Source organism: Scyliorhinus torazame, chromosome 6, assembly GCF_047496885.1.
Source record: "Scyliorhinus torazame isolate Kashiwa2021f chromosome 6, sScyTor2.1, whole genome shotgun sequence".
NCBI lineage: Eukaryota > Metazoa > Chordata > Chondrichthyes > Carcharhiniformes > Scyliorhinidae > Scyliorhinus > Scyliorhinus torazame.
The window spans coordinates 191,037,107-191,049,272 of record NC_092712.1 but is presented as its reverse complement, the minus strand read 5'-3'; the positions used below and the strand labels follow the sequence as shown (position 1 = coordinate 191,049,272).

The window sequence follows — 12,166 nt, the reverse complement described above, 5'->3', positions numbered from 1 at the left end:
AAGAGCACCTGGCTACATTTCAGTGAGGTGCTGAGTCATCAAGGTTCCTTCCACCTTTTGTATTTACATTTTGGCGTCCAGCGCAGTGAGAATGATTGGTTACAGAGATAATGGAACATTTTACAAATTAGTACTCCTGATTTCATGTGAGAGGAACAGTGAAAATTTGTGTGGTATGCTGCAAGTCCCAGACAATTATCTGTCCATTATGATGCATCATAACCATTGGAGTGTACCGTGATTTCCTGATACGAGTTGCCAAAAGGAATTTGTGTACTCAGCCTTATTACATGTACTGTTATTTAAATAACAGCCAAGCTTGCGCCTTGAGAAAGGGCAATGGGTTTGTGCTTTACACGTACCACTGCCGTTCCTCTCAGCAATCAATCCTCGCAATCTACAGTAGCACAGATCAGTGGGCTGCTGTGAAAACCTACAAGTCCCTTTGAGCTCGGAGATCTGCAGCCAAAATGGCATCAGTTTGAGGTTGCGTGGCAACAAGCATGGATCTCATGACATCTAACTGAGCTTCTGCCTGTGCTGGAGAGGAAGATCAGACAGATGTCACGAGATTCTTCATCAAGGGTTGGTCTACCCATGCTCTCATTGAGTTGGTCACCATTTCCACAGTGGAAAGAATGTGCTCCAATTTCTATGCAATTGCCTGTGCCACATTTGAGCCAGGCTCCTCCATGTTTCTAGATTGTGAATGAAGGCTGTCCGATAGTTTTGTTAAGGTCTAAAGCATCTCAGCATGCATCATCTTCAGTGTTCTCCTATCTGCCACCTCATGCCAGTCCTCATCCAAGTCTATGACCTCATCTCCAGGGAGCTGGCACACAAGCCACCTTTTCCCTCTGGTCTGGCTTGGGGACCAGCCAGACCAGCTGGTGCTTGGTGGATCACCATGTGCTGATTCCAAATTATATGCTTTGCATTCCAGTATCTGGGACCGGTAGCTGGGACTGTAAGATTAATGACAGTGCCTCCTCATCATTGTCATGCGGTTGTTCTTCTGCTTTCTCCTGGTTTTGCTGTGGAAATTTCTGGGTATACAAAAGTGTAAAAGCAGAAAGTGGGTGGGTGAGGAGGAAAGCAAGAGGTCCATGGTCAAACTATCTGCAACTTCCACTGGATGTCACATTCCTGAATGAGGGTGAGCACAGAGTTGAAAAGTAGCACAAGGAAACTACTTTTCGTCATCCTGGGCAGCCTCGCTGGCACTGAAGGCCATGGACTCTGTTGCTTTCCCATCCATGAATCAGAGCAGCATCTGCTGGAGAGGGATGGAATTGTGGAGTTTCCCTTCCAGTTTTCTGAGTCTCTCAAGTATTGTGTGCAATCTTCTCCTGCAAGAGAGAAAAGCCATACTACCAGTGATTATGCAGCATTGTACCTGAGTAATGTGTCTGCCATAGCTGAATAGCTGCAGCTGTATGGAGACAGGGAGATTTGGGTGTGACGCTGACAGCACTGGAAGATGTACGTTGTGAGGTGAAAAGTCCCAAGTGCTGTTGGGTAAACACTAGCCATATGATGCATTGAGTAAAGTGAAGGTTTGGTGGTGTGGTGGATACGGAATGCAATGAGAGGATAAATTCACTGTCCATGAAGACCAGTGTCAGCTTATCAAACATTCGCCAACATTGCTGACATGTCCTTGGGACATCAACTTTCCTGACCACCTGGTCCCACTCACTTTGGAGATCCTTAAGGGCTTCCTGCACCCCGGTGAAACCATAGACTCCTTCCTGGACTGCACCTGGAACACCAAAACCTCGGAGGCAACATTACATCTTTGTGCCCTTTCCCCTTGTCTGGTGTACCATTCTCCTTCAGTCTCCCTATATGAAGCCTTTCTTTAATAGGGGATGAGCCTTTAAGAGGAGCAGATTGGCTACACCATGTGGTTTCTGAACAATATAAATTGACTCCCCTGCTGAGCGCATCGGTACACCAAGTCAGTGTTTTTTCCACTTGGTCTGAAAGGCAGCTTTCGAATTGTGACTCATAAGCCAAAGAAAATGAGGTAATCTAATTTTTAAATCAATATGTTTCAGCTGACAAGTGATAAGAGTTAACAAGCTAATATTAATTTCAAGCTTAAAAGCTAAGTTAAATAATTCAAAGACATATATATGTGAGCAGGGGGTGTGGTGCATCATCACCCCTGGGAATTAGATTTTGGTTTCATCAGTTAAATCTCCTTTCACATTTTTGTTTTAGTTACCGTGCCCCACCAGGGCTGTCACCCCCTCTCATTTCCAGATTTTTGTTCAATTTATTGTTTTTGTTTCACTGGAAGAGGGTATATGTGTGTGTTTACTTAAGAGAGTGAATTTGTATTCATTAACACATTTTCAGACCAGCCCAAGTATTTTACATGCTGTAAATTATTGTCGTGTAGACAAACGGGATGCTAATTCTACATAACATCAAGTGAGTTGAACGACCAGTTAACCTACATTTTCCGGTGGTGCTTGTTGGGGAGGGAAAGTTAGCAGGAATCTGAAAGAAAAGCCCATTCTAGCAACAATATTGGTGTGAAAAGATCAAAAATTTCTGACCTCTGCTGATCATGCTAAAACTGCTACTAAGTAATTATCAGAAATGTGCCAGAAATAACAGTCTGTCAAATTTAAAATTGCCTTTATTTTATAAAAGCTTTTTCTAATGCTCTGTGGAAGATGTATATGTGTTCTTTCTAAACTCCATGGCAAATTGAGCAATAATCTACACACAGTCAATTCTCACTGCAGCTTGTGAAGACAATTTCAGGCTACCTTGGATTCTAATGAAAGCCTTGACTCATTAACAGATTACTTGTAGAAATTATACATTTCAAAGCAGAAGATAGCGCCTTTAGAACATCCAAATTTCAAGAATTCTACATAAATTCACCTGTTTCAATCTGTTATTTATTTATATTTATAGAAAGTATTAATGTACATCTGACCCACTTTGTCATGTGTCACACTTGCACCTTGTTGGCCAAAATGTTGTACTTGAAAAAACAACAAACAACCGCAACGGAACCATCTTTAATATATAAAAAGTGAATCAATCATTTCCTGATGAGGGGTGGCACGGTGGCGTAGTGGTTAGCACTGTTGTCTCACGGCGCCAAAGACCCGGGTTTGATCCCGATCTACGGTTATTGTCCGTGTGGAGTTTGCAGATTCTCCCTGTGTCTGCGTGGGTCTCAGCTCCACAACCCAAAGGATGTGCAGGGTTGGTGAATTGATCACGTTAAATCCCCTTAATGGGATAAAAAGAATTGGGTATTCTAATAATTTTTAAAAATTATTTCCTGATGATTTGAGCAGAGATTAAACATGAGCGTCATCCAAAGAAACTCTAATAAGGCACGGGGATCCAACGTAAGCAAAAAGTAAACAACATTTATTTTATAACAATTATACACGAGTACCAATGGAACCTCACCGGGTATTCTCTTCTGGCTGACCTTTTACAGGAGTCCAGGTAAGATACCCAGCCCCTAGCAGGGGAGCTGGTGCTCCTCAAGGAGGACGGAGAAAACAATCATCCACGCACCGTATGTCTCGTGCAGGTTATTACAGAAACATAGAACATAGAACGATACAGTGCAGTACAGGCCCTTCGGCCCACGATGTTGCACCGACATGGGAAGTCAAAAAACAAAAGCCATCTAACCTACACTATGCCATTATCATCCATATGCTTATCCAATAAACTTTTAAATGCCCTCAATGTTGGCGAGTTCACTACTGTTGCAGGTAGGGCATTCCACGGCCTCACCACTCTTTGCGTAAAGAACCTACCTCTGACCTCTGTCCTATATCAATTACCCCTCAGTTTAAGGCTATGTCCCCTCGTGCTAGCCATTTCCATCCGTGGGAGAAGGCTCTCACTGTCCACCCTATCTAACCCCCTGATCATTTTGTATGCCTCTATTAAGTCTCCTCTTAACCTTCTTCTCTCTAACGAAAACAACCTCAAGTCCATCAGCCTTTCCTCATAAGATTTTCCCTCCATACCAGGCAACATCCTGGTAAATCTCCTCTGCACCCGCTCCAAAGCTTCCATGTCCTTCCTATAATGAGGTGACCAGAACTGTACGCAATACTCCAAATGCGGTCGTACCAGAATTTTGTACAGCTGCAACATGACCTCATGATTCCGGAACCCAATCCCTCTACCAATAAAGGCCAACACTCCATAGGCCTTCTTCACAACCCTATCAACCTGGGTGGCAACTTTCAGGGATCTATGTACATGGACACCTAGATCCTTCTGCTCATCCACACTTCCAAGAACGTTACCATTAGCCAAATATTCCGCATTCCTGTTATTCCTTCCAAAGTGAATCACCTCACACTTCTCTACATTAAACTCCATTTGCAACCTCTCAGCCCAGCTCTGCAGCTTATCTATGTCCCTCTGTAAACTGCTACATCCTTCCGCACTGTCGACAACACCACCGACTTTAGTGTCGTCTGCAAATTTACTCACCCACCCTTCTGCGCCCTCCTCTAGGTCATTGATAAAAATGACAAACAGCAACGGCCCCAGAACAGATCCTTGTGGTACGCCACTTGTAACTGAACTCCATTCTGAACATTTCCCATCAACCACCACCCTCTGTCTTCTTTCAGCTAGCCAATTTCTGATCCACATCTCTAAATCACCCTCAATCCCCAGCCTCCATATTTTCTGCAATAGCCTACCGTGGGGAACCTTATCAAACGCTTTACTGAAATCCATATACACCACATCAACTGCTCTACCCTCGTCGACCTGTTCAGTCACCTTCTCAAAGAACTCGATAAGGTTTGTGAGGCATGACCTACCCTTCACAAAGCCATGCTGACTATCCCTAATCATATTATTCCTATCTAGATGATTATAAATCTTGTCTCTTATAATCCCCTCCAAGACTTTACCCACAACAGACGTGAGGCTCACCGGTCTATAGTTGCCGGGGTTGTCTCTACTCCCCTTCTTGAACAAAGGGACCACATTTGCTATCCTCCAGTCCTCTGGCACTATTCCTGTAGCCAATGATGACATAAAAATCAAAGCCAAAGGCCCAGCAATCTCTTCCCTGGCTTCCCAGAGAATCCTAGGATAAATCCCATCAGGCCCCGGGGACTTATCTATTTTCAGCCTGCCCAGAATTGCCAACACCTCTTCCCTATGTACCTCAATGCCATTTATTCTAATAGCCTGGGTCTCAGCATTCTCCTCCAAAACATTATCTTTTTCCTGAGTGAATACTGACGAAAAATATTCGTTTAGTATCTCGCCTATCTCTTCAGACTCCACACACAACTTCCCATCCCTGTCCTTGACTGGCCCTACTCTTACCCTAGTCATTCTTTTATTCCTGACATACCTATAGAAAGCTTTTGGGTTTTCCTTGATCCTACCTGCCAAATACTTCTCATGTCCCCTCCTTACTCGTCTTAGCTCTCTCCTTGTTCGTCTTAGCTCTCTCTTTAGATCCTTCCTCGCTACCTTGTAACCATCAAGCGCCCCAACTGAAACTTCACTCCTTATCTTCACATAGGCCTCCTTCTTCCTCTTAACAAAAGATTCCACTTCTTTGGTAAACCACGGTTCCCTCGCTAGACGCCTTCCTCCCTGCCTGACCGGTACGTACTTCTCAAGAACACGCAGTAGCTGTTCCTTAAAACAGCTCCACATATCCAGTGTGCCCAACACTTGCAGCCTACTTCTCCAACCTATCCCCCCCCAAGTCATGTCTAATGGCATCATAATTGCCCTTCCCCCAGCTATAACTCTTGCCCTGCGGGGTATACATATCCCTTTCCATCACTAACGTAAACGTCACCGAATTGTGGTCACTGTACCCAAAGTGCTCACCTACCTCCAAATCTAACACCTGGCCTGGTTCATTACCCAAAACCAAATCCAATGTGGCCTCTCCTCTTGTTGGCCTGTCAACATATTGTGTCAGGAAACCCTCCTGCACACATTGTACAAAAAACGACCCATCTAATGTACTCGAACTATATCTTTTCCAGTCAATATTTGGAAAGTTAAAGTCTCCCATAATAACTACCCTGTTACTTTCGCTCTTATCCAGAATCATCTTCGCCATCCTTTCCTCTACATCCCTAGAACTATTTGGAGGCCTATAGAAAACTCCCAACAGGGTGACCTCTCCTTTCCTGTTTCTAACCTCAGCCCATACTACCTAGGAAGAAGAGTCCCCATCTAGCATCCTCTCCGCCACCGTAATACTGTTTTTAACTCGCAGCGTCACACCTCCCCCTCTATCCATGTCTCCGAAATGGCCACAACATCGAGGTCCCAGGTACCAACCCATGCTGCCAGTTCCCCTACCTTATTTCGTTTATTCCTGGCATTGAAGTAGACACACTTCAAACCACCTACCTGAACACTGGCCCCCTCCTGCGAAGTCAATTCTGTGCTCCTGACCTCTATACTCTCAATCTCTCGTACCCTAAAACTACAATCCAGGTTCCCATGCCCTTGCTGTATTAGTTTAAACCCCCCCAAAGAGCACTAACAAATCTCCCCCCCAGGATATTTGTGCCCCTCAGGTTCAAATGTAGACCATCCTGTCTGTAGAGGTCCCACCTTCCCCAGAAAGGGCCCCAGTTATCCAGAAATCTGAATCCCTCCCGCCTGCACCATCCCTGTAGCCACGTGTTTAATTGTTCTCTCTCCCTATTCCTCATCTCATCATCACGTGGCACGGGCAACAACCCAGAGATAACAACTCTGCTTGTTCTCGTTCTGAGCTTCCATCCTAGCTCCCTGAAAGCCTGCCTGACATCCTTGTCCCCTTTCCTACCTATGTCGTTAGTGCCAATGTGGACCACGACTTGGGGCTGCTCCCCCTCCCCCTTAAGGACCCGGAAAACACAATCCGAGACATCACGTACCCTTGCACCTGGGAGGCAACATACCAAATGTGAGTCTCTCACGCTCCCACAAAATCTCCTATCTGTGCCCCTGACTATCGAGTCCCCAATTACTAATGCTCTGCTCCTCTACCCCCTTCCCTTCTGAGCAACAGGGACAGACTCCGTGCCAGAGGCCCGTACCCCATGGCTTACCCCTGGTAAGTCCCCCCCCCCCCCCACAAGTATCCAAAGCGGTATACTTGTTACTCAGGGGAACGACCGCAGGGGATCCCTGCACTGACTGCTTCTTCCCAGTCCCTCTTACAGTTACCCATCTATCTCCAATCTTTGGTGTAACTAATTCCCTGAAGCTGCTATCTATGACCCCCTCTGCCTCCCGAATGATCCAAAGTTCATCCAACTCCAGCTCCAGTTCCCTAACTCGGTCTTGGAGGAGCTGGAGATGGCTCTCACCAGAACAGAAATTAGCTTCTAATGAATCTTCGATGTGCTCATTTTGACCTCACTCCTAAAGCATTAGCTGAACAAAGGCCTTAAACAGGCAGGTCACGTGAACAGTTACATGTTAAAACCATACCAGAGGTCGCAGATTACCAAAATAATGAATTTTATGTGAACACAAAATAATGGAACCATAATATTGACAACCTCTTGAATGATATCTATATAAACTCATGCTGATTTATCAAATTTTAGTGTTACAAAGATACAAATGATTCTGCTGCTGTAATGTAGGTTTATATATTTTCCCTAGGTTTTCTGCCCATCAAAGTTACAGCTGGAGATTTGAAGAATCCCCTGAAAAATCCTAGGTTTTTTTTGCATGATGTAATATTTGTCATTATAAAATGTTTTATTTTTCATTTGGTTAGCCTGTGAGGAAGCTCAAATAATTAACATTTGCGATGAATGTAGGAGTTTCAGATGTATTATATGTTGCTGGTGCAATAAGGGTTAAAAACCCGGGTTAGTATGAGGCTGCTGCAGTCGAGATTTTAAAAATCCTGGTTTGAAAGGCAGCATACCTTTTGGAGATACAGGTGCAACTAAAGCATCGTAAAAGATCATAATTCATTCCAGCCATGGATATTGTTTGCTGAAGTTGGACTTTTGTTTATATTCAGAGGGTCCCTGGGGAGTAGATAATTAGAAACATTGGCCAGGATTCTCCGAGCCCGCGCCGGGTCGGAGAATCGCCGGTGACATGGGAAATTCCCGCCATGCCGCTCCGACGCCAGGACACAATTCTCCAGCGACCGGAGAATCGGTGCCAATCACGCCCGCGCGGTCGATGCGTGCCGGTCGGGGACCGCTGAAAGAGGCCCCCGCGGCAATCCTCCGCGGTCGACCGGCCGAATTCCCGCCGAGTCCTGCTGGCGTGGTTCCAACCTGGTACCACCCTGCGGAAGCTCGGGCCCGCGGCAGCGGTGGCCGTCCTGGTTGGGGGTGGGGGGGGGGGGGGGTGGGGTGCGGGAGATCTGACTCCAACGGGAGACCTCCACGGAGCCCACGATATGGAGGGGGCCTACCTCCTTCCGCGCGATGCTGGGGCGGAGACGGCCACCACGCACATGCGCGACGCGGAGACGGCCACCATGTGCATGCACTGGTGTGGAGACGACCACCACACTAGGAGGCCCATTGGCGCCGGCGTACACCACTCCGGTGTTTACGCCGGCATCAATACTTGGCCGGCATTTCGGAGAATCCCCGCCATCGTGTTCAACTTAGTAAGGTGATAGGCACAATCCAGGGGTGGCAAGGTGGCACAGTGGTTAGCACTGCTGCTCACGGTGCCAAGGACCTGGGTTCAACCCCGGCCCACTGTCCGTGTGGAGTTTGCACATTCTCCTCATGTCTGTGTGGGTCTCACCCCCACAACCCAAAACGATGTGCATGGTAGGTGGATTGGCCATGCTAAATTGCCTCTTAATTGGAAAAAAAGAATTGGGTACACTAAATTTTTAAAAAAGATGATGGGCGCAATCTAACAAAAAAAGTGTCCATTTGGGTGGGTTTAGCAGGCCCTGACAACCTGTAGTGCCACTTGGGAACCCTGACATTGCCAGGGTGCCCAGGTGAACTGCTGGGGTGCCAGGCTGACAGTGCCAAGGTGCCTGGGTGGCATCAGCAGTGCCAGGGTGCCACCTTTTTCCAGAGGCCAACCATGCGGCGGCTCCGATCACCTGGGGGACCCTCCCCAAAGTGCTATTCCAACTGGTCCCCGTTTGCGGAGACAAGTGCTACATGCCGTCCAGCTGGAGTCTCCTCGATATCTAAGGGTCCTGAGGAGGTTCACAAGAATGATCCCTGGAATGAAGAGCTTGTCATATGAGGAACGGTTGAGGACTCTGGGTCTGTACTCGTTGGAGTTTAGAAGGATAAGGGGGGATCTGATTGAAACTTACAGGATACTGTGAGGCCTAGATAGAATGGACTTGGAGAGGATGTTTACACTTGTAGGAAAAACTAGAACCAGAGGACACAATCTCAGACTAAAGGGACGATCCTTTAAAACAGAGATGAGGAGGGATTTCTTCAGCCAGAGGGTGTTGAATCTCTGGAACTCTTTGCTGCGGAAGGCCGTGGAGGCCAAATCACTGAGTGTCTTTAAGACAGAGATAGATAGGTTCTTGATTAATAAGGGGACCAGGGGTTATCGGGAGATGGCAAGAGAATGGGTATGAGAACAATATCAGCCATGATGGGCTGAGTGGCTGAATTCTGCTCCTATGTCTTACGGTAAGACCATAAGACCATAAGACATAGGAGCGGAAGTAAGGCCATTCGGCCCATCGAGTCCACTCCACGATTCAATCATGGCTGATTTCAACTCCATTTACCCGCTCTCTCTCCATAGCCCTTAATTCCTCGAGAAATCAAGAATTTATCAACTTCTGTCTTAAAGACACTCAACGTCCAGGTCTCACATTCTTACAAATTCAATTAAGTATTAGGGTTTCTGTCCACTATCCCAGCAACTGTTGGGGTCTGATCGAGAATTGTAATACACTAGCTTTTTAATGATATTGCAGTGCCATTTTGCTCAAATCAATTGAGGGAAACCGAAAGGCATGAGCTTTCGTGGCCTTCATAAGTGGGAACAGAGTGGCTATCAGCTGAAACTGAAAGAATATAATTTACTGGCCCATTCCTACCCTGGTATGACCAATAACGTTGTATTGAGTGCCTTCAGCAGGGTAGCTCAGGCAGCTGCCTGTATCAGGCAGGTGTCTTTTTGTACTGGGTAAATATGCCCCCAATACAATTGTAACTTTCTAATGGTTGGAACATGTACCCTGCATACTCTGTTCATTCATAGCGGCAATTCAGTACTCTAACAAGGGGTTAAAGCAAAGGGCAAGTTGATTTTAAAACAATTTTTTTTGGGGGGACTGGATTTCAAGCTCCTCCTGTCCTCCAAAACCCTTCCATTCCACTGACAGCCCTCCATTTCCATCTCGGAGGAGATTTCTGTCTTGGCATTGCGATGAAGCTGTTGGAATTCATGCTCCCATTGACCAGTGAGCTGCTTAACAAATGCAATAACTTGCATTTATATAGAGCCTTTTAATATAGTAAAATGTTACATGGTGCTTCTGGGACGTGTAAAACATATCCAAACTGTGTTAACATCTTGTTGGATTATGGAAATGAGGACCAGATGTTAAAATGGCTGAGGGCAATCCAGAGGCAGATTGAGCAGGCTGTGTGAGAACATCACCCATTGACTTCCCCAAAACCAGAATTGCATTTGCACAATCTTTGTGTCCATAAAAAAAGGTGCCAAGAAGATATTTTCGCAGCATGATATTCAAAATATTATAATAGTGTTCTTCTATATACTTGAAAATGCAATGGTATTTCTTTTCTATTTAGTAACTATTTGTAGTTGATGCAACTACACTGATGAAAACCAGTAACAAGACAGAACATGACATGCTTTGGAAAACAGAAGTGAACACTGAATGCCAAATTTTGTGAAATTGCAAGGAGATAATTATTCAATGGAATTACCAAACCATCCCATCATTCATAGAACTTTCTAGAACATGTACCTGGCTACGACATTTTATAACATTGAAAATATGAAATCCCCTTCACATTGTTTAGAATACTCTTACATATTAAAGATTTTCAGTAGGAAAGCTCACTGAACTTAAGACTAGAGCAAGCTATATCGGCAATATTAAACAGCATGTAAAATGCGTTCAGCTACTTTATAAATACCTTCTACATTATTAGACAAAAAGAGTTAGCATCAAACCTGGTTGCAACTGTAAAGAGACTTTGCTTGCGCTCAGTTGGGAACTTTGTGATTCTTCTTCCATGATTTTTTTGACTTCAAGAAATTCAATGAAATCTGAATTGCAGCCTTTTTGAATTAGATTGGTAATCAAGTCACACCTATGCAGCAACTCATCTGGAAAATCCTAGTATGCAGAATTTTATATATTATAAATGCAGCACAACTGAAAATCGAAAATTAATTATAATTTAATGCACATAAATGGTGACTAGTTTGGTTTCACTTTGTCTATTCACTAATCCAATTTCATAAACTTTACTGGAGCTGCTCCAAAATGAAGTCAACAACAAGTTGCGTAGTTAACATCCCAAGGTGTTTCATAGAAGCAATTATCAAATTACATTTGATACCCAGTCACACAAGGATCTGGAACCAAACGTCTGACCAAACAGCTAATCAGTGCCTTAAAGGAGAGGAAGAGGTTTAGTCGGGTAATTCCAGAGTTTAGGGAAGGGCCTAGACAGCTGAAAATGCAGCTGCCAGTCAGGGAACAAAGAAAATTGAAAATATGCAAGGGGCAAGAGTCAGAGGAGCACAGAGGTATTTAGAGGGACATGCGCCTCGAAGAGATTGCAGAGGTAGAGAAGAGTCGGGCCCAGTGGCGCGGTGGTTAGCACTATTGTTGTTCGATCCCGGCCCCGGGTCACTGTCCATGTGGAGTTTGCACATCCTCCCGTGTTGCGTGGGTTTCGCCCTCACAACCCAAAGATGTGCAAGGTAGGTGGATTGGCCATGCTAAATTGTCCCTTAATTTAAAAAAATGAATTGGGTACTATCAATTTATTTTTTAAAAAGAGATAGAGGAGTACGGTCATGCTCGCATTTGAAAGCAAGGACAATGAGGGAAAATAAAGTGCGGCTGGACTGGCAGCCGATGCACAAAGAAAGCATGGGATGATGGGTGAACGTGCCTTTATGCGATGTGGAATGCAAGCCGCAGGGTCTTGAATGAGATCAT

At 45.2% G+C, this 12,166-nt stretch overlaps 1 protein-coding gene across 1 annotated transcript in view; it reads right to left on the bottom strand.

Annotated features, from left to right (window-relative positions):
- Positions 1–12,166, bottom strand: part of itgb8 (integrin, beta 8) — a 138,408-nt gene that overhangs the window by 124,598 nt on the left and 1,644 nt on the right. The window contains exon 3 of the mRNA XM_072509202.1: positions 11,167–11,332. Within this exon, the coding sequence (XP_072365303.1) occupies positions 11,167–11,332 (166 nt within the window). The remainder of the gene's footprint in view (positions 1–11,166; positions 11,333–12,166) is intronic.